Genomic DNA, 22,775 nt, shown 5'->3' with positions numbered 1-22,775 from the left:
CTTAAAATCATGCAACTGGTTTGTGGCTGAGCTGGGACCAAGGCTCAGTGTCTTAGTTTCTGCCCAGTAGTTCATATTTGATGTTTCTTTCATGTTTTGTCATAAGTTCTTTTCATGAAGTCTGTGAAGGTACAGCAGTAGAGGGTGGTACAAACTAACTCTCTTCTTCCTTTTTTTCTTTGTCCAGGTTAAGTTGTATTTGCTGACAATTGAAGAGCAAATGGCACCATGGCTCCATGAATAGCAAAACTGCAGGAAGTGTGGTGGCAGCCCTCCCTACTTTTCCTTCATTACTTTGATGTTCTTCTTGGGACCTTTGCTTTCATCCCCACTGCACACGCAGTGGCCTGCCTCAGTGTCAGAGTGGAGGGAGCATTTTGTGGATCAGGGAGAGCAATGGCCATGAGCTTGTATATCTTTCACCTCTTCTATAAGTTCAAAGTGATGGTGCTTGTCACTTTGTGTTTGATGGTGATATGGGCCACATTCAGTTACCTTGTGGACTCTGGACAGGAAATTTCTAAAGCTAAGAGCATGGTGGAGGATTTCAGAAAGGTAACTAGCCCGGAGGACAGTCAAAAGGAAGAAAAGATCAAATCAATTGAGAAAGCTCCCACGGTGAAGTCATTTCTGGGTCGCTGCCCAACTCTGTCTCCGTACCTGCGTAAGTGATGATGCTTTCTTCTTCTTTCTAACAAGTTACATCTGCTTGGTACTGCTGACTTGGTTTTCTTCCTAGCTGTTTTACAGTTGGACACTTTTTTCCTGTGAAACAAATACAGTGCAACCAGTTGCAGTAAGCACTTCTGGGTGAGGAAGTGACTTGTAGCAGAGTGTCTGTGCTGGGTCTGGCTGGGATAGCAGCGTGTATGGTGGTGTGCTTTGAGTTTGTCATGGACAGCTTTGGTAACTCACCAGTTTGCACACTGAGGTTTTGTCCCTGGCTCTCCCTAATCTGGTAGACTGGAGGTGGTGGGCAAGAGGGTAAGAGTGGCCACAGCCAGGACAGCTGACCCCAACTGACCGAAGGGATATATCCTTACCATATGACCTTGTATCATGCTCAGCCATAAAAGCTCAGGGAAGGGAGGAAGAGAGATGGTTCATGGTTAGTGTTTGTCTTCCCAACAACTGCTATACATGCTGAAGCCCTGCTTCCCAGGACATGGCTAGACACCTGCCTGCTGATGGAAAGCAGTGAATGAATTTCTCTTTTTGCCTTGCTCACATGTGCAGCTTTTGCTTTTTTTATTAAACTGTCTTTATCTCAACCAAAAGTCTTTTCACCTTCCCTCAATTTTTTGCCTTTTTGTTATTAGAGGTACTTTTGTCTATCTTGACAATTGAAGGACTTCACAGCTGTGTTGGGGGTTAGCACTACTTATGATGGTGGTTCAAATAGGTGACTGTTTCTTTGGTTTGACTGTCTGTATTTATCCACCTTTTTTTGTCTTAGTATTGCTAGCAGCACCAGGTTTCTGATTTGCAGTACCATGTAATTGCCATCTTCTTTTTGGTGAACCTGATTAGGGATTTGGGAAGCTGGATTCTTCCTGCCTCCCTAATGTAGTCCAAAAAGCTGCTGTCTAGCTGCACAACCCTACCCCTGCCCTCAAGATGTATTTGCTTAAGTAAATGCACTGCGGCTGTAGCTGTCACCGTTGCCTGCACTGTTGCCTGCATTGTTCTCTTTCATGGGTTTGAGTCCTGGAGGGGCTGGAATGGTGATAGCTCAGAGCAAGAGAAGTGATGGAAATCTCACTTGGCTCCAGACAGCCTTTGATACGTTTTATCTTGCAAATATGTAGCCTTAAGCCTCTGATGCTTTTTTTCATTCTTTAAGTAGAGATGACTTCTCACAGTCTACATCTCTTTCCACTTTGCTCTCCTCTGCTTTCCCCTGGCAGCAGTTTCTGGCCAGTCCTCCTGCAGTAGGGTGGAACTTCTCTTGATTTAAAAAATATTTTTTCTTTTTAAATCATCACTAGCCTGTTTAAGCAGCTAAACGCTCAATACCTTCTCCTTCTTCTGCCCATGTAATGTCCTTGTAGCACTACTTTTCTCTTGGAAAGGCATGGAAACCAATAGGGGCTTGAACCTGGGTTTTTTGTGCTGGTTACAGAGTGCCTCATTAGGTGACTGGACTAGCCACAACCAGAAACAACTTAAGAAAACTTATTTTCTTCTCCTACAGGAGGTGCCAGCAAACTCACCTTCAAAGCATCTCTCACACTAGAAGAAGTACAAAAGGAGAACCCTCAGGTAGCCAAGGGCCGGTACCACCCTACAGAGTGCTCAGCATTGCAGCACGTGGCCATCATCATCCCACACCGCAATCGAGAGAAGCATCTGCTGTACCTCCTGGAGCACCTCCACCCCTTCCTACAAAGACAGCAGCTGGACTACGGCATCTACGTTATTCACCAGGTGAGGCAACTATGCAGAGACATATTTGGGTGGGGATGATGTCAGTGCTCTGCAGTCTGAGGAGAGGTATGCTGCTGCCTCTGCTGTCTAACATCAGTCCTCCAAGCCTGTTTCAAACACTTCTACTTGTTGAGGGATGCAGTGGTGCATGCAGGCTTTGCTGGTAGCACTACAGGATCTCAGCTGCTATTAGCAAAGCTGGGAAGTATTAACAAACAGTGTCTTTAACTGGTGTCTGTTTCTTGGTCTAAGTAGCTTACTATTTCTGAGCTAGTGTTCAAGGTAAGCATCTTTTGTATGTACAAGTATGTGCAAGTACTAATGCAACTTGCTTCTCTTGCAGTATACCCCTGTGTAACTAGGCTGACATCTTCTGTCTTTAAATTTGGAGTTGTTTGGATTGGAGGCCTCAGTTTGTATCTACCTTTTCTCTCCTCTCCCATCTGCTTACTGACTGTCATGCCTGAGTTGTGTGTATCACGTAGTTGTACTTCTACTGTCTCAAACTAAACATGCCAGCTACTGCTTGTAGGTACTTGCCCAGCAAGGGTTGTGGGAAGTAGTCATGACAGAGCATTTGGTTCCTGAAAGATTTATGAATTTCTTTGTTTGAATTCTTTTGAACTCTGCTGAGTCAGCAGCTAAAAGTTGAGCATATAGACTTGTGCCACGTTGTCTTCCGTCTAAGGTGCTTATGTTCTGGTCATGTGAGCTCAAAGCAGTATAGGTTTCTGTTTTGTAATATCTGCTTTGATCTAATATGACCTGGCAATGTGTGCTTGCAGCCCAGAAAGCAACCTGTATCCCAGGCCGCATCAGAAGTGTGACCAGCACGTTGAGCAAGGTGGTTCTCCCCTGTATTCTGCTCTTGTGAGGCCCTACCTGGAGTACTGTGTCCAGCTCTGGGGTCCCCAATGTAAGAAGCACATGGACCTGTTGGAGCAGATCCAGAGGAGGGCTGTAAAGATGATCAGAGGGCTGGAGCACCCCTCCCATGAAGAAAGGCTGTGAGAGTTGGGGGTGGTTTAGTGTAGAGAAGAGAAGGCTCTGGGGAGACTGTAAAGCAGCCTTCCAGTACCTGGACAGGGCCTGCAAGAAAGCTGGAGAGAGACTTCTTACAAGGGCATGTAGTGATAGGAGAAAGGGTAGTGGGTTTAAGCTGAAAGAGGGTAGATTTAAATTAGATATTAAGAAGAACTTTTTTACTGTGAGGGCTGTGAGACACTGGAGCAGGTTGCCCAGAGAAGCTGTGGATGCCCCATCCCTGGAAGGGTTCAAGGCCAGGCTGGATGAGGCTTTGAGCAACCTGGGCTAGTGGGAGGTGTCCCTGCCCATGGCAGGGGGGTTGGAACTCAGTGATCTTTAAGGTCCCTTCCAACCCAAACAATTCCATGACTCTAAGTGGATTTTTCAGACAGCAGGAGAAGAAGCTCATAAATTAATTTAGTTTCTCTTCCCTTCTGTTTAAAGAGGCTGAAGTAAATTAACCAGTGTGAGTCAGTGCGTTCTAGGTGACAGCTTATACTTTTGCTCAATGGCATAGCAGAACAGCAACAAAAGTCATGACAGGTTGTTTACTTTCATCTGGAATAAATTGTTCTTTCATTGTTTAGAGTCATCATGTGGCCCATACAGTGGAGAAACTGTGGCTTTTTTTTCTACATTAGTATGTACTGTAATTGTACATGTAATAGCTCACTCCAGCTAGCAAGCGGGGGTTAGCAGTAAATCACTGGGAGAATGGGGATATGTTCTTTATTTATTGGAATATGTGAGGTGGAGAATGGCTGTTGTCATGTTAGCAAAAAGTAATATTGGAGTATGGAAGTTTTGTCTGATGTGAGCAGCCGTGTCGAGTCTGGACTTGTTCTATCAGAGTTTTTATTTGGAAGACTGGAAGCTTTTGCTTAACCTTTCCATGTAGATAGGCATACCCGAAGACTAGAAAGTGGATCGAACAAAACTCTTTTATGGCAAATCCATTTTCACTCTCCATTTGTGAAGTCATTAGTTGTTTTAAGTATCTTTTGAGGAAAGGAATAGTTAAAAAAAGGATTTAATTGTTAAAATACAGAGTTTACTTTGGAGGAAGATTAAGAAATAAGCCCTTTATTTTTCTCTGTGAGCGATTGAAGGGCATATTCCAGATCTCTTCTTTATGGGCTGCTTGTAACGTCTTGAAAGTTGTGTTCCTCTGCACAAATGTATGCATACATGAGTGCAGTGCTGAAAAAACATGTGAGTTTGTAATACCTAAAGGGAAAATAATTCCTTTCCAAAGTTTGTCTTGTGGTCAGTGTTTTCTTCTATAGAAACAAAGGAGGACAATTCTTTCCTCAATAAAAGGTGAGAGTAAGCTTTGCTGTTTGTTCAGCATGTGGTCTAACATTGAAAACTGCCCTTCCTGGAAAGTAATTTTAGGTGTTGTTTGGCTACCTTTGTGCAAGAAGTGGGCTGTGGTGGCTGACTATTGATGGGGAGACAGAACAGCAGCAGGTGGTAAATGTTGGTGCTGAACTAGGCTGGGTTTGATACCCAATGCAAGTGAAGTTCTCCATATGTTCTTTACCAGTCATCTGAATTGTTCTGTTCACTCAATAACCTATCTTTTTGTCATCAGGAGAAGATTTTCTGACAGATTTTCATATACAGGACACTTAAAAAAATAAGTCAGGAATTTGACATAATAGATTTTGGGTGAATTGTGTCTAAATTTTTAATGGAAAGTGCATCCCTTCCCTTACTGAGAATGGGAGAAATTGGTTATCCCTCTCTTAGTTTCTCAGAGCAGGCTGTATTTCCTTAACTGCAGGTATGGAGCCATAAATCTTATTAATCGCTGTGCAGGACCCGATGGTTGTTAGTGATAGTGAACAAATTGCTTTTTCAGAGCAAAGCGTCACTTTTTAGAACGATAAAACATGCTTTATTTACTTTTTCTACATCTGTCTCTCAGTCTGGGGAAGCCAGCTCCTGTCTTATCTTCCATGGAGCCTCTTTTGGAACAGGCAGCTTCTAGCAAATGACCCCTTCCTCTTGGAAATTGCAGTTTTATTCTTTCAAGTACGTCAGGTTCCTAGGTCTGGAAAATTATTGTCCTTTCAGTTTCTGGGGGCACAGAGCTTGGCCCTCTGACTGCCAGGTGGGAGCTTAAGGCAACTCACCACCTTGCCCTTGGAGCAGAAAGCCTTCTTACAGGCCGGCATGTGTGTACAGCCTGGTAAAAAATAAGTAGCAAAATAAGCACACCTGTTGCTCCAGAGTGAATGGTGACATGGTAAGCTTAAACAACTGCCAGGCAAGCATATTTGTATTTATACCTCAAAGGTGAAAAATTATATTTTTAAAAAGTGAAGATTCACTAACTTATAGCAAAAGCAAACAATGAAGACTAGTAAAAGTCAAGTGAAGCTCTGTGCTAGAGTGAGTCCCTGTGCAGCATAATAATTGTGTTATAGATGGGAGTTAAAAATTAAGAGATCTGCCTTTTGTTTCCCACTCTGCCACCTACTGTGTGACTTAAGGAAATACAGTGGACTCTTGAAGCGTTGCTATCCTCTGAACTGAGTGGACAAGCATAAATCATCTGTGGCAGGTGCTCTGATATCTATAAACCAATCAGTATGGGAGTAAAGGTTTTGTATTTTGTGTTGTTTCAAACTTCCATAAGCCTTACTAAAACAGTTGTATGGAGTGCCAGTTTCTAAGCTGTTTCCTGGTATTTCCTTTGTTATGTAGCCTGATGGGAACTCCAGGACAGGAGTGCCAATAGTAGCAGAATTGTATTGTGCAGCACACATACTTCTGTTGTCCAGATAACCATAGGCTCTCCTGACCCTGGCTGTGTTTGTTCATGACAAGTAGAGACTGAAGAAACACTTTTCATCATTGGCCATACTGATGCTGTACCTAATGTTACGGGGTAGCTCTTTGTGTAGTTACTGCTGTAAAATCTGTGATGCACAAATGTGGTTGCGAGCTATGCCATCAGAACAAATGCCCAGGAACAGTTCTGGTTCAAAAGGTTTGATGTGTTCTTCAGAGGTTTTTCTCCGTTCTCTTCCACAGGCTGGCAACACCAAATTTAATCGAGCTAAACTGCTGAATGTAGGATACCTAGAGGCCCTAAAAGAAGCCAACTGGGACTGTTTCATTTTCCATGATGTGGATCTGGTGCCAGAAAATGACTTTAACCTTTACATGTGTGACAGACAACCAAAGCACCTTGTAGTTGGCAGGAACAATACTGGATACAGGTAGGAAACCAGGAACATGGAAAGAATACCAACTGGGAAATGCCACGTTACTGATAGTGTTCCTCTTCTGATGGAGCTGTATGGTGGTATCTACCCTGCCTTCTGACACCAGATTGCTGGTGGTAACACTCTGCCTCTCTGGAGTGCCTTCTGGCAAAAGATGACTGTACAGATGTCTTTGAAGTCAGCTCCATGGTCGCCTCTACAAATGATCGTTGTCATCATTCTGGTTTATGGGGTGAGGTAAAGGGTGTTTGGAGAGGAAAGCAATGTGACAGATGTTGCACAAAGATTTCTGTCAAAGCTAGAAATGCATTTGCAGTCTCCTGGTGCTGTGGTTTGACAGCGTGATCTTACTATTGTGCTAACAAAACTTGCCACTTAACTTCTGCTGTTGAAGAGACAACTTCTGATATTGAGAGCTCAAGTGAGAATTTGCCAAGGGATAGGCTTGTCCTTTAATTATTTGGCTGAACAGTGTCTAATACAGGATTGTTCTGGTTTTTAAATGGGTCCCCTAAGTGATAGTGTGATGTAAATAGTTTAATGTGAAAAGTCAGGTTCAGTCCACCCCAGAGAAAAAAGGCTCCTGTGCTTGGTGAATTTAGTGACTAGAGTGGTTTCACTGAATGTGTTTCTTTCAAGAGTCACCTCTTATGTCATGTTACTCTAAATATTAATTATAAGTGGACTTTTGAAAAGCTGATATCAGAGTACTTTGAAGTAAAGCTTTGCTTTACTTTTGTGTTTCCTTTGTTAAATATATGAGAGAGGTGGGATGTGCAAATTGTACGGAGTAATATTCACTTTCCAGTTATTCAGTGGAAACAGGAACAAGCACAAATGAACTAGGCTTGTGACAAGTTTTTAGAGCAATATGCCTTGTAGAGAGAATGCTGAGGGCTCTAGGAAGGTTGTGCACCAAAGCAACAGGAAAAACTGTTCTTGTTAATTGACAGGCATATAGAATCCAGGCTAGTAATGTGGCACAAAGCTTGAGGTGCTTTACTTAACCTCCTGTGCTTTAGTTACTGAAAGTGTTTAGCTTAACTAAGCATGCAGATGGATTATGGATTTTTTTTTTATTTTAATAAAGGGTTGTCTTAGGAGAAACCTGAGGAAATTAATACTGTTTGTGGAAAGGAGCTATTAGTTATGGGTCATCCTTAAGCTTTGGCTTTAAAGAGTCCTACAGTGACCAAACGTTTTTGTTGTGAACACCCTGCACTAGGGTGTTGTGAATACCCTGCACCAGTATTCACTAGGATACTGATGGCTTGAATTTGATTCATGCTTTCTTTTCTGTGTCATTGCCCCTATTTACACATCTATGGAGATAATAATTATCTGGTTCCAAGGGAATTCCTGGGTGCATTTGAAGGAATTCAGATCTTGAGCTCAAGAATGATACCTGAACTGAGCTGAGAAAAATCCCAGTTGGGTGACCTCAGTGTTTTGCTTAGGCCGAGGTGAGCATACCAAGACATGTCACTTAGATGGGTTGGGAAAACTGAAGTCATACATGGTTTGCATTAACACAAAACATCCTGGGCAGGAATGTGGGTATTCTATGGGTTTCTTCAGTTATTTTGTTTGTTTTTCTTCCGGGGGATAATCCTCTATGGTGATGCAGTGCATGCTAATCTTAGCAGCTGTGCTCCTTGGGAGTTATCTCAACCCAAGTTTTAGTTTGTGTTCTTTAGGAAAGGGTTTATATATTCAAACTTTTTGAAGGTAAGGGTGAGAAAAAAATTTTCTAGCAGAGCTAAGCTATTTCCTTGAGACCAGCACAACATCCTTTCCTAATGATAATTTCTATTGTATGGTTTCTTCAATCCAATTTTAAAAATCCCAAAGGAGATGATATTCTCTTGCCCTCAGGGAAGAGGTGGTCAAACACTGTTACAGAGGTGCATTTTTACAGATGGTGTCACCTAGGAGCAAGATATGCCTGGGCCCTGCCAGTTCTGTTCTGTTCTGCTTGAGGAGGGTTGAGTGGGCAGCACTGTCCTGGTCACAGGTGTGGCTCCTTTGGTGTCTGCCCCTCCAGTGGTGTAGAGGAATTACAGGGTGCATATATGGATACGTGGGTGGGCAGTCAGTTCCCAACCCCTACCAGGCTGCTGGAATGGGGGAAAGTGGTGCTGCTGGTGACTGGTAGTGTAGCCTGAACACATGGTTGGGGAAGGCTCTTCCCTGCTGTTGCTGTTTGTGGCATCTCCTCACTGTCCATTCCACCTGTTCACTGCATTTCTCTGTGGTACCCATAGCAGAATTCTCAAGGTAGTAATGCATAATTAAAACTCAGTAGGAGTTATTAAAACTCTTAGTTTTAATAATAACCCCTACCTCATGGCTGGTCTCTTCTAGGAGAGGAAATAAAGGGGAGAGAGCAAGGAAGAGTAAATTTCAGACATATTAAAAAACCACAGGTAGAGCACATGAGAAGCTGCATCTGCCTAGAACAATCCTTTTTTGTATGTTTATATAGATAGCACCATCTTTTGGGAAGCATATCACAGTCCCAGCAAATGACAGTTAAAGCTTCTTTCAGACAACTGGAAGAAGCCTCATGTATACAGGCCCTGGTCCTCAAAGAAAACTTTAATCGTCCTGGTATCTGCTGGAAGGGCAACACAACAGGGCACAAAGTAATCCATGAGATTTCCAAAGTGAGTTGATGATAACTTCCTGACACATGTGATCAGAACTGATGAAATTATGTGTTCTGCTGAAGTTCATACTTATAAACAAGGCAGAACTCATCAGGGATGGGAATGTCAGAAACAAGCAGGGAATGAGGCAAATAGCAGGATCACAACCTTGGACTTCCTGTTCAGGGATCTGCTTGGAAGTGTCACTTGGGAGATGACCCTGGAGAGAAGAGGCATTCAGGAGGGCTGGGAGATCTTCAGGGGTTGCCTCCTGTCATAGGTCCATTTCCACGTGCAGGAACTCAAGCAAAAGTGGATGGAGGCCTGCATGTATGAACAAGGTGCTCTGAGAAAACTTGGAACAGAAAAAGGAAGCATGAAGGAGATGGAAGCAGAGTCTGGTGACTTGTGAGGACACAGAAGATGCTCTCTAAACATATGTTGATGGGGTCAGAAAAACCAAAGCCCCTCTGGAGCTGAATCTTGCAAGCAACTTAAAGGGTAACGTGAAGGGCTTCTACAGCTGCTGGGAAGACTAGGGAGAATGCATACCTGCTGTGTGGCAGGGGACCTGGTGACAAAAGACAAGAAGAAGGACAGGATACTTGCTGTCTTCTCTGCCTCGGTCCTTACTGGCAAGACTTGGCTTCAGGAATCCCAGGCTTCTGATACCAGTGGAAAAGTCTGCACTTACGAAGACATTAGTGGAGGAGGATCAAGTTAAGGAATACGTAAACTGGGCATACACCATAAAACTATGTGACCTGATGGGATATATCCATGAGTACTAAGGGAATTGGTTGCTGTCATTGTGAGGCCATTCTGTTATCCTTGAAGGGTTATGATGACTGGGGGAGGTTCCTGAGGACTGGAAGAAAATTAATGTCACTTCTATCTTCAGGACAGGCAAGAAGGAGGATTTGAGGAACTACAGGCTAGTTGACCTCACGTTTTGATCTCTGAGAAGGTGATGAAGCAAAGCTATTTACAAGTCATGCCTGACCAAACTCACCTTCTCTGAGCTGACCACCTTAGTGGATTAAGGAGGAGTAGTGGGTAGTTTATCTTGACTTTAGAAGGGTTTCAACACTGTCTCCCATTACATCCCAATTAACAGTGTGATTAAGTATGGACTAGATAAGTGGACAGTGAGGTGGACTGAAAAACTGGCAGAACTGCTGCGCTCAAAGGGTTTTCTATCAGTGGAACAAAGTCCAACTGGAGGCCAGTCACTTGTGGTTTACCCCAGGGGTCAATACTGGGGCCAGTACTGGTTAACATCTTAATAACCTGGACAGCAGGGGATGTGCACCCTCAGCAAGCTGTCAGAAGATGTAAGTCATGGAGGGGTGGCTCATGCACTAGGGACTTTGGGCTGGAGAACTTGGCTAACAGGAATCTCAGGTAGTTAACTAAAGGGAAATGCAGAGTCCTGCAGCTGGGGAGGAATAACTCAGACCAGTGCATGCTGGAGACCAACTGTCTGGAAAGCAGCTTTGCAGAAGAGGACCTGGGGTCCTGGCAGACAACAAGCTGAACATCAGCCAGCAACGTGCCCTTGTTGCAAAGGCAGCCAGTAGCATCTTGGGCAGTTTTAGGAAGGGGTGTCATGAGCAGGTTGAGGGAGGTGATTATGCTCCTCTACTCAGCACTGGTGAGATGATATCTGCAGTGTTGTGTCCAGTTCTGGGTTCCCTCAGTAGGGTAAAAATGCGGACATACGAGAGTGAGTCTAGGGAAGTGCCATGGAGATGATTGAGATTGGAGTGTCTGACGTATGAAGAGAGGCTGAGAGTGCTGAGACTGCTCAGTGGGGAGAAATGGCAGCTCAGGAGGGATCTTAGCAATCTGTATACATACTTATTGGAAGGGAATAAAGGTGGAGCCAGACCCTTCTCAGTGAGAGGCACTGGGTACAAACTGAAATACAGGAAATTTAAACATGCAGAAAACCTGTGAGGGTGGTCAACTACTGGAACAGGCTGCCCAGAGAGAATGTGGGATCTCCATCCTTGGAGACGCTCAGAGCCTGAATGGACATGGTCCTCAGCAGCTTGTTCCAGCAGACCTTGCTCTGAGCAGTGGGGCTGGACTGCTTGATCTCCAGAGGCCCCTTCAACCTCTGCAATTCTTCTGTGATCCTAAGACAGGTGCAAAAATCATCTAGGAAAAACAGTCTGTGAGGGAGGCTGTGTGTGTTGATTTTTTTTATTGTATTTTTTTTTGGTTTTGGTTTTTAACTTATGACAAACCAGAAACAATAATAAGCATTGCACCTTTGCTTGTCTGGCATGTAAATTGCCATGATGGATACTTTCTAGTCTTGTTGATTTGTTCATCTGTTTAGATTCATATACATCTAGAAATCAAAATGCCATCTGCAGCCATGTGCGCATAACCTCTGAAGTTCGAAATGGTAATATAGTAGAGGCTGTGTTGTAACACTTACCTTAAGGGCCAAGAAAGAGGAGAGTACCACAAAAAGCGATTAGCAAAATGGTATAAGAAGATAAATAAGCATAGTATGTAATTACCTTTTTAAAGTGGATGCAGTTTCCAGAACAAGGAAGGTAGAAGTTGGAAATGAGCTCCTTTAGAGCTGAGCTCCATTACATTATGTTAATAAGTAACTTGTACAGTACCTTGCCTTGGAATTGGTCCTGCAGTAATTTATAGATGGAGGTGAGGTGTCCCATAGTACGTGCTCAATTGCTGTGATCCAATTTCATTCCAGTTTTTTCAGATTCAGCTCTAAGGTAGTTGATGGCTTGCTATTAGTATTGCAAAGCTTCTCCTGTATTAGTGTGTAGCTTTTTTCTTGTTCTATTCATACCAGTCCTTGAAGTGCCTTTTAGACTGGCAAGGGGAGTTGTGTAAAGAGAGAGAGCAACTACTGAAGAAGGCTCTGTTCTTTCTGTTGGAAAGTTAACTTTTTCTGGCCTAAAGCAAATCACTATCTCTTTGTGAAAAGAGTAAGAGAACCGGACCTACATTATGCATTTCTTGCACTCTTAACTCTGTGAAAGACAGGTCTAGATCCAGAGTTTCGGGGGGATATTTTAATTGTTGGTAGAATTTGACTTTTAGTTCTTTTCTCTCTTGTGTACTTCTAGGTTACGGTACCAGGGATATTTTGGAGGAGTAACTGCTCTAACAAGAGATCAGTTTTCCAAGGTGAATGGATTCTCTAACAACTACTGGGGTTGGGGTGGAGAAGATGATGATCTTCGAATCAGGTAATAAATAAATAAAGAACTAGAGTGATCGGGGTGTGAAAGAAGGAGGCAGGCATTGATTTAAAAAAAAGTCAGTGTGATTTCACACCTGGCTTCCGAAGGTGGAGCAGTAAAGGAGTCTTCAATTCAAAACAGTATTGCAGTGAGGATTTGGAGGGCAAGATACAGTTCTGTGAATGGTTTACTCTTTGAAAAGATTAGGCATGCCTGAGATTTGCCACACAGTGTTTGTATCCTTGCTTGGAAATTGGTTATAATGGAAATAATAAGATTGAAGTGTGGAGTGTGATTTGCCAAAGAGATACTTGGGAGTGTTTGGGGTTTGGTGGGGCTGGGTTTTTTGCATTCATTGACTACCATATTTATTCCAAGCAGGGCTTAGTTTGTATGTGGGTGGTATTGATTATAGTTAAGATAGTGAATAACTTTAATTTTAGAAAGACTGCATGCATATGCATATGCCCTTTGCCTCTTGTTAAAATTAGTTTCACAGACGTGCCTGTCAATGTAGGAAAAACTTGTTAGTTTGAGAGGTTTAGTGAGACAAAGAAGTCCTTTTGCCCTTTGCCTAGGAAGAAACCTCTAATCCTGCATTGTTGTTAGTGGAGGAACGGGGTGAGGGGAGTGGGGGGGAGTAAAACAAAACAAAAAAAACCACAGAAGAAAACCCACAACCCTGCAAGCTCTGCTGGCAGAGCCTCTCGGTTTGTAACTTGGGTATAGTGTACTCTGTCATTCTTGTGTTTATCCTTTTCAGTTGCTTAAATATGCAAACAAACATTTTGGAAACAAAATTGGTATCCCTGGTGATGTTAAATAATTACGCTGGTGAAATCGAGTGTGTTGAAGTTAGGACCTTCCAAATGAAAGTTGTTTCTTCTGTGTCAGTTCAGCAGATCAGGTAGCTGTATCGCAGAAATCTAAAAGGTCTACTGGTGACATGGATTTTTGTACCACCTTAATCACAACTTTTTTTTTTCCTCCCTACCCCTAGCTAGAGACACAAACTTCTGTGATGTCTTGGGAGCTGGCTTTTATAGTGGCAGGGGATGGCTTGGCACCATCTTATTCCCCTGCTTCCTGAGAAGTGTCACAGTTAATGAACAAACAAAGGTGATAATAGTTTCTTTCAAATGTTCCTGTGGGCAGCAGAGAACCAGCTGTGCAGCAGATCAGTAGGATTTACTGAGGTCTCCACAATGTTTGCAAATGGTTGGACTCAAAACCGATGCTTGCTTGGATGTGGCACCTCCATAATTTTGCAGCTGTTGTGGTCTTGATGTGGAAACCAAATCATACGACCCAGAGTGCACAGTGCAACTGGACTTGCCTCATGCCTTTCGTCTTGGGTAGATCTTGCACTGGGCTGGTTACAGGGTTTGCAGTGGGTAGGTAACAGGAAGCTCACAGTCTCCGTGGATTGTTGTACAGAGAGATCCTTGCAGCCAGATGGCAGCATCCCCTTCAGTATCTTCAGGAACTCAGGGCTGTAGTGCCCTTAGGTCCTACTGTTTTGCCTCTGTGCTAAATTGCTAAATCTCTTGTGGGCCCCTTCCTAAGGTGTGCATCACAAAGATTTTTCAGATCTTTTGTTGTGTTTGATACAGTCATTGGAAAGCTGGAGGGACTTAGTTTCTTCAGTTCTTGGTTTCCTATTGCTCTTTCAGCTGACTAGCAAAAATTTGGGCTATTCCTTAATTCTGTTGTCGTGAAGTTAGCCCTTTCTGCTGACAGAACAAAATTGTTGTGTTCCACAAATGTTTTAAGGCCAAAAGCTCCAATCAAGTGGCTGATTGTCAGACACTTAAATCCATGCGTGGGGCTCAGTGTTCCTGGCACTGTTCTCAGAAAGAAAATTTTCTTTGTGTCAACAAATAAAAATTTTGCAACTGTCTGCCAACTATTAAAAAACAAGAGTGTTTTTTTCTTTTTAAGTGGAAAACTATCAAGTATAGGGGCTTTATTGCAGGAGTTAAGATGAATTTGTTGCAAAATGTAGAATCTTGCCACAGACCTCCTAGATTTAATAGAGGGCAGTACAGACTAGACCAGACAATACTAATTTAAATGTACTTTGTTGTAGAGCTTTAAGCAGACATTATACATGATCTCTACTGTAGTAGCTACCTGACAGCAAGGGGTATCCATCACCCTACTGGACCTGTTCTTCAGGAACACAACTCCATTTCTCTGGCAAAACATGCCCTGGAAGAGATGAAGATGAGTTTCCTACAGTTCCCTATGCTTGCTTCTGCGGCATCTATAAGAGATGAAATCTCCAAATGTGTGGATTTTTTTCCTTAAGAGCGTGTTTAGAGGTCATGTCTTACTTACGGCACTATTGCTTCTTCCAGGGTTGAGATGCAGAAGATGAGAGTGGTGAGGCCATCTGCCAATGTAGCCAGGTACACGATGATCTTCCACAAACGAGACCATGGTAATGAGGAGAATGGAGAGAGGTGAGTCAAGAACAGACAGTGTTCCACCTTGCATTGTCTTGGTATGTGGTTAGAAGCCAGGAACTTGGGGGCCAAGTTGTTTGCTCTAGGACAAATAGGCATTTTGTGGTACTTGGAGGCTCTGGGGGACACCCCTGTGACACCACTGTTTGCAGCTGGCAGCTGTTTTTCTGTACAGGAGATCTGCCTAGAATTGACTGGGTGATGTTCTTTAAACTTCCAAAGTTACAGTTACCTGGATATGATTTGAGCATATGATTTCTGAAATTAAATGGTTTAAACCTCCTCCTCAAATCAAAGGACTCTTCCCATGTCTGATTGTCCATGCTGAGCACAGGAAAAGCATGACTTTACATTCCCAGCAGATAGAGAATGGCTGTAGCTCTGCCTCTAAGTTTAGTAGTGGTGGGAAAGAGCTTAGAACTCCACTCCTGTGCACATCAGTGAAGATTTTTCTCCTCTTTGTCCTCAGGATGAAACTTCTACATCAGGTATCTAGAAAATGGAAAACGGATGGGCTGAACTCTTGTTCATATAAACTGCTCTCAGTGGAACATAACCCTTTATACATCAACATCACGGTGGATTTCAGCATGCAGCCCAAGATCTCATAAGTTCCTCATGTTCTTCTATGCACTTTTTGCTGGGACGTTTGCAGAAGTGTCCTTGTTTGGGCTGGTCCAGTGGAAGACTGGAACTAAGACTTGAACTAAGTCTCCTGAAAGAAATTTTGTTCTTGCAACTATTCCTAAACTTATTTGTTGTAGGGGGAAGGCAGCGTAGCACTGCCAACACTACTGTGACTTCAAAAGGAACAGGCCAGTCTTTTCTCATTAAAAGCACAAGAATTCTTCACCAACTATAAACTTGCTGAGAAAAGCTTTTTTTTTCCAGCCTGAGGAAAAACTGCTTATGTGTGAGGGAAGGGCAATAATGGTAATAGGCGAGGAGATGTTACATGTCTCTCAATAAATACACTCCATTGAATTCAAAAGGCTTCTCTTGTCCTTCATGAGCTCAGCTCAACCTGCAGTGAGTGGGACTGATGAAGTGTCCTGTGGCAAAATGGAAGCCTCAGTTCTGCAGTAGGCTGGAGGCTGCGTGTGACTGCAGACCTGGAAGAAAAGGCAGTGGCCAGCTATGTCAGATGGAGAGAAATTGCTGTCCACGTTTTTAATGCTTTGGAGCCACACTGTTAGCAGAGTGCGTATTTGTATACATACCCAGGCCATTATTAATTTATGTTTCTTGTTTTAGAAGTTTGGTGAAAGTCCGTGGTTAAACTGCTGCAGGATTTCTGCTAAAATCTTGATTAGAGTACTTTCCTTACTGCACTGTACCTAACAGTCCTTATTCTTGCTTCTTGGACATGTACCCCTTGGAGGTAGATGTAAAGCCAGGGTTGGGAGAGTTTCTTTTAGGACACATGCCAAAAAAGGAACTTCTGCTTACTACAGTTTTGGAGAATGATTCTGTAGCTGGTTGACTCATTATTCCAACTGCAGAGAAGGGTGAAGCTTTAAATTCTTAGGTGTTAGTGGGATAGATGCAGCTTTTCAGGGAAGAAGGAATTTTAATATCATCTGCAAGTAACAAGCAAAAAGTTCTTGCAAAATAATTGGACCTGCCAGGCAGTGTTACTCACTGACTTTATAGAGAAGGGGAGATTACAGAGCAGACACAGTCTGGGGCAGACTGTGTCAGTCTCACAGCCGGGTAAGTGCAAATGCATTCTTCACAGCTCCACTGTTGACATGTTTGACTTCATTTTTCCCCTAGTATTTCATTTCTCAGAAGTATTTTATGTTGAAGACAGATCAACTTTGAAAGATATTTCAGCTGTTGCTTAAACATTAGATTAATTTCCCTGCTCTGAGCAGGAGGTTAGACTAGGTGACAGCCTCAGGTCCCATTCATATGGCTACAATAAAAACATTTAAACACTGAAGGATCAGTCCAGAAAAAAAACAAGGACTTAAGCTCTGGTTTCAGGGCAACTTTCTCCTTTATTACACTCTTAATAAATAATTTATTTTACTCAAATTCACAAAAGAGATTTACAGAACTGTAACTGGTATCAACACTTTCTCAAAATATAGCACTTTAGAGGCCTATCTGACAGAATGGCTTGCATCCCAATTAACACTTGAGTAAGAAGCAGGACAGAGCTATCCAGCTGTGGAACAAAGGTTCCAGAAAACTTGGGTCAGCTCACTGTCAAGAACAACTTGATCTCCCAGGCCTCAGGGCTGGGAGGTGGGTCTGGCTCAGTTGTTAATTTTACAGTGCTTTGACAATTTTTACAGTAAGTCTTGTCCTCTTTATTAATCATACCCTATTCCTGAAGCCTTTTCTTCTAAATCTTATACACTGAGAAGAAAAGTGAGATGCATGAAAGACAAAAGGATTAGTCTCAGGTGGTGCATACTGTACAACAGGAGGTAGAGGCTGAACACCCATATGCATGCTGCCATGCTGAGCCCCCATGCTTGCTTTCATTCTCTTACAAAAATGGGGGGACATAGCCAATGTCCACAGTGATGTTGGTATAAAGAGGATGCTTTATCCTGGAAAGGAGCTTGAACTCTAATGAATTCATTCCATCATCCTTCCATGTTTTTCTGGTGTTGTGTCCAGAAGTAGGCCTGAAGAAGGAAGAATACCTGCACTTAGAACAATGGTGATGGCTGCAGCTGAAGCTGCAGAAGAAACAGTCTTCCAGCAGGGGCAAATGCTTAGCAGATGAAAGCTGTGAGCAAAAAAGCCCCGAGAGGATTATTCTCACATAATACAAACTAGAGAGAGAAGGCACTTTGTAAGACTAAACAGCTTAGAATACTCAGTGTGAACTTACTCTATACAATGAAGGCAATTTGTACTGGAACCTAAGTAGACTGAGACCAGTGAGGTGGCAACTACAGTCTGCAAAAAATCCATGAAACTAGCATCAGCTTAGAGGGACCTGGGAGTGCAATGAAGAGGCTTGCAGCAATCATGTATATAGGCTGCTGGACATAGGTTTTCAGAGAGGGTTTTTATAGAAACCTGAGTTTTGAGATGACAGGGGGAAGTTGGCATTGTCTTGGTATGGGAAGCCTCCACCACACTTGACCCAACACCCTTCTCCAGCTCTTTTGTATAAAACTGGGTCTTTGCTAAGGTCTCTCATGGCACCTTCCTCATGTCTTCAAACTAGAACACTGCTTTCTGCTACTTTAATGGCACATCGTAAATCCACACAGCTTGAAGAGCCAGTTCTTACTCTAGGGAAGTTGTAACAAAGTACCTCTTCAAACTGAACTCTCCTTATTTACATAACAGGCACTATTTTTTTTAAGTTTTATTCCTTGAGTAATTTGATGCTTAAGTCTGGTATGTGTTAGCTTCCTAGCTAGCACATGTCCTTAACAATAGCAAAAAAATAGAAAACTAGGAGAAATCCTTGGGAGCAACAGTAGTCAGTTGAAACTGACTGGGAGCCTTCTTTAGATAGCCACATTACAGCAGAAGAACAAGCAGTGGCACTAGGTATACTTTCTGCCTGTTTTGGGGAAGATGATGGTACAGTCAACCTGCCACAATGTAAAGAGAGGCCTCCTAACTGCATCCCTCCTCCCCACCCAGAACAGTTACCTTCTCCAAGGCTCTTGGGTTTCTGTCTTGTCATTGTAGTTCATTACTTTGTAACGTCCAAGGTGAGGTGATGTCCGGACTACTTTCATTTGCTAACCGAATCCTTTAAAACAACAAAGAAAATCTTTGTTTAGGCATAAAGATACAATTTCTAGTCTTAGTTATAGGGAAGTTCAAATTCAGAGATTATTTTCAGTCTTAATGTAATCAAAGCAAAAGGCAGAAGGTGGAGGGAGGGAGTTTAACAGCACAGTGCCACATTATCTTCTCTGGCAGGTTCTAATCAGATTTGGGCTAGAAAGCTCCCGGCTGCAATGTACTTCAACAGGGTACAAAGAGAATTATAGCAAACAGGGAGAGAACAACAGCGTACAGAGCATTCAAGAGCAATTCCTGTCAATCTGATAATTGAACATTATTTTCACTTTCTTATAAGAGCAGAGCTTTTACTGCCCGGAGGTCCTTTACCTAAACTGAAAAAACAACAAACAAAAAAATACCACCAAACATCCCCAAACTTGGAATTTCTGAAAGGAAGCCAGTCCTGAATTCCAGACCCAGATTAAGCTTCTCCCTATTCTTTGAGAAGTGCTACTCATTCCGATGGCCTAGTTAGAGGACTGGTTTTGTAAAGGATTAGTGATAAATACAGGCACCAGATAAACAAATGGGGATTGCTCAGCTGCAGGACAGTTAGATAAGAAAAAAGTGACTGCAGGCTCAGAATTCCAGAAGAGAGCTCCTAAAAACCATTTTGGGTGACTTTCAAGCAAGCCATTGCTGATGGCGTCTATGTTAGTTTACCAATAAAAAGTGCCTGTAATAGTGCTAGGGCTAGCAAACTTTTGTTATCACAGGGCAGCTCTTAGGTAGAGAAAATTCCGGTGAATGTAAGAAGGAATGTTTGCCCAACTGAGGTTATCTAGCTGGCATCTTTGCAGCATTTCATTGCCTTCCATTGAGATCTAGTATGGCAGCAAGCCACACTGAAGCAGGACTGTTACAAAACTGAAGGAGTCTAGACTAACATATTTTCAGTTCTGTAGAGCCATCAAATGCTGATGATGAACTGATCATTGACACTTTGATGTAGTATTATTTCAGACTGAGTTTTAGACAGGGTTTCTTGTTTTCTGAACATAAGCTTATTGCACGTTCAATCAAAAAGACAAGAAAATGCAAGAATACTAAACTAGCTTTCCCGTTACAGTTTTTGCATCGCAAGATTAAACTAAAGACATAATATTAAAGCTAATATGTTAATTTACTCCTAAGAAGAACTCAGCAGATTTTCCTGGAGTTGATAATGTTAACACATAAGCAGTTCCAATTAGTGTCTCCTTCTAATAAAAGGTAGATCCTGGCATTTGCTAGGACTAATATTAAAAGAGTACTGCAGTCTCACAACTCTTAAGTAGCAGCCAGTGTTTTTTTTTTTCTTTCGTGAACTCTGCTTTAACAAGCACTATCACAGCATAAAAATCTTTACACAGGATTTTTTTTTTTTTTTACATTGCCATGTGCCATTTCAAATATTAATTAATTTTGTTGGTATGCAGTAAGAAGTGCTTGAGCACCTCCTAAAATCCAAATCCCAGTAAGTGCATCAAGCTGGACATTCAAAAATAGCCTGCTTATTCCTAACTTCTGCAGGTTGCAACTTCAGACTGCAAATAAATCATTAACAAACACTGGCCATGGCCTCTGTGTACCTATGGGCTAGAACACTGGTAATCATTAGTACAAGTTTTAGTAATTGTTAGTAATCATTAGTACAAGTAGTACAAAACATGATTTACTTTCCTTCAAGAAAGGGCTGTTTTGGGATCTACATAACTTACTTCCCTTAAGAGATTTCTGTAAGGAAGTGCACTCTTATGCATAACTGGTATGACTCTCTACCACTGGTACTGAAACAACATTAGATGCCTAAGCTGCACTAAGAACAGTTAAATAGGCCCAACATTTTAGTGTTTGATTTAAAGGTTATTTTCCTGACATTACATTCCTTTTGTAAATGCTCAATATCTAAACAACCATACACCCTTTTAGTCAGCTTTCTCTGAAAGGAAAAGGAGGAATTCTGTGTTAGAAAAACATGACTTTCAATTCCCAAAAGAATACTGCTTTGTAAAAACTCCTACAGTCCTCAAACAGAACACTCCACTGTAACTGTGTAACTTGTCACACTGTGCAAGACCAAAAAACACACAAGGCCTTTATTGTCAGTTAAGTTTTATGAACTCCCCATGAGCTTGCCTCAGTGCAGGATGATGAAGGTGCACAGTGCAACTACAAAGCTGAATAAAGAAGCTACAACCATGATTTTGTACTTGAAGAATTCGCATTAGGCAGAGTACCTGGAAGTAAACTCATTGTATTCCCTTCTATAGCATGCTGCTGCCATGGCAACTAAAGTACAAGAAAAAACATCAGATCTTGCTGTCACTGACTTAGAGTAATGTGCAGGCTTCTCCATCACCCAGCACTGAAGACAGAAGTTAGAATTCCTTGTGTTCCTTAATTCCAGGTATTGGTGATTAGGTAATACTTGGAGCAACCTAGATGCACTTAACATAACTTAAATTCCCAACTGTCTGAGAATTAGTAAGTACCTTCTTGGTTTTCTTATTCATCAAGCTTGCAGATTCCTTCCTTCCCTTGGGGCTGTTAATGTCAAGTGTCACTTGTCAACTAGTGGTGGTTACAACTCCTTGGACGCACTCCAGAGTGACTGAAGGCACAAGGATGTGAAGTAACATTCAGCCCTCCATAGTCTGAGGAAAGCTTTGTCCTCCCAGCATACAATTATTGGATTCATAGACTCTGAGCATCTTCTGACATCAACCATTCCCAATGCCAACAGCTTGTTAGATTATAATGATACTGCAAACACGTGAAGGAACTACACCTTAGTTCTTTTCCTAGGGTAATGCTACATGCTTCACTAGCCAGCTTCGTTCTACTTTAAGCCTGTCCTGTGCATTAGTACCTTGTAGCAATGTCGTCATTTTCACCACCACTGCCCCAGTATGTGTTTGGAAACCCATTTATCTTCATGTAATGTTCTGGAGTCAGAGCAGATACACCCCCAAAAAAGGATTTATATGGCAGACTAAAAGAGAAAGAAAGAAAAAAAAAAGCATCAGTTCTGAAAGCTAATACCTCCACAAACTAACAACATGATCTAAGTCACACATGTATTAACAGGATACCTTAGAGTCATGACAGTGCTGAAACCCAAAAGAGCAAAATCAGTGTAATTTCTATCATATGCCATCTCCTGTGTTGTTCCTTCCCCTGCCCCAGACCAAAGTAAAGCTGGTTTTGAAATTCACATCTTGGGTTAGTTCAAAATACCTGCATACTATTGCACATCTTCCACATACTTCAATAATTCCCACCCTATACTTTTATTCTGGAAGGAAAGGCAGACAGAAATCTGGCAGTCATTTGCTAAGCTGATCTAACAGTGGAACAGGGAACTGCTGGCAAGGAACTGTTCAAGATTGCATACTTAGGCCAAGAATACCTTTTCTGGGGAAGTTACTAGTGCAAACCAAACAGAAAACCTCTCAAAGGTTTTATCTTTCCTTGTCCCCATTCATACTTTCTCTGCTGAGAGTGAATCAGTTAGGATACATACATCCAAAGCAAATGGAGGCACTCACGTGTACTGGAACTTATCCATGGCACTAGCCATGTGCTTGGGATTGTATTCATCACAAACATAGAGATTATAATCGTTCTCAGGTACTAGGTCCACATCATGCAGGAGAAGGCAGTCCCAGTCTTCATCCTTCAGGGCTTCCCGGACACCAACATTAAGGAGCTTTGCTCGGTTAAATGTACCATTCCCCACCTGAAAAGAAAACCTACATTTCTTCACCAAAACAACACAGAGGATAAGTCAATTGAAATTTATGTTAGTAAAAAAGCCTTATTCAGATGAATGACAATGGAATGAATCAATCCTGGCTGCAAATTTCACGCCTCAGACTATGAAAATTTTACCCATTCTCTTCACAATATTCTCAGCAATTATAAGCTTTGCTGTGTCAGGTCCTGTATGCTATGGGCACCTGGGTTGATTCGGCCTTCGGATTATTA

General features: G+C 42.3%; 2 protein-coding genes across 2 annotated transcripts; one reads left to right on the top strand and one right to left on the bottom strand.

Moving 5' to 3' along the window:
• The first annotated feature begins 396 nt into the window (after positions 1-396).
• B4GALT4 (UDP-Gal:betaGlcNAc beta 1,4- galactosyltransferase, polypeptide 4) lies at positions 397-15,646 on the top strand. Its single transcript, XM_010087522.1, has 6 exons — positions 397-664; positions 2,195-2,427; positions 6,496-6,683; positions 12,451-12,573; positions 14,928-15,032; positions 15,505-15,646. The coding sequence occupies exons 1-6, from the start codon at positions 397-399 to the stop codon at positions 15,644-15,646; spliced, it is 1,059 nt and encodes a 352-aa protein (XP_010085824.1).
• A 1,889-nt stretch (positions 15,647-17,535) lies between these two features.
• LOC104471996 (beta-1,4-galactosyltransferase 3-like) lies at positions 17,536-22,527 on the bottom strand (the record flags this gene model as incomplete). Its single annotated transcript, XM_010087523.1, has 5 exons — positions 17,536-17,677; positions 18,666-18,757; positions 21,281-21,332; positions 21,658-21,780; positions 22,337-22,527. Coding segments are annotated over 5 exons (600 nt in total), but the record flags the coding sequence as incomplete, so codon positions are not given.
• Positions 22,528-22,775: the final 248 nt, after the last annotated feature.

Source organism: Pterocles gutturalis, unplaced genomic scaffold (genome assembly GCF_000699245.1).
Source record: "Pterocles gutturalis isolate BGI_N339 unplaced genomic scaffold, ASM69924v1 scaffold15676, whole genome shotgun sequence".
NCBI classification, from domain to species: domain Eukaryota; kingdom Metazoa; phylum Chordata; class Aves; order Pterocliformes; family Pteroclidae; genus Pterocles; species Pterocles gutturalis.
This window is presented reverse-complemented; position numbering and strand designations above follow the sequence as displayed.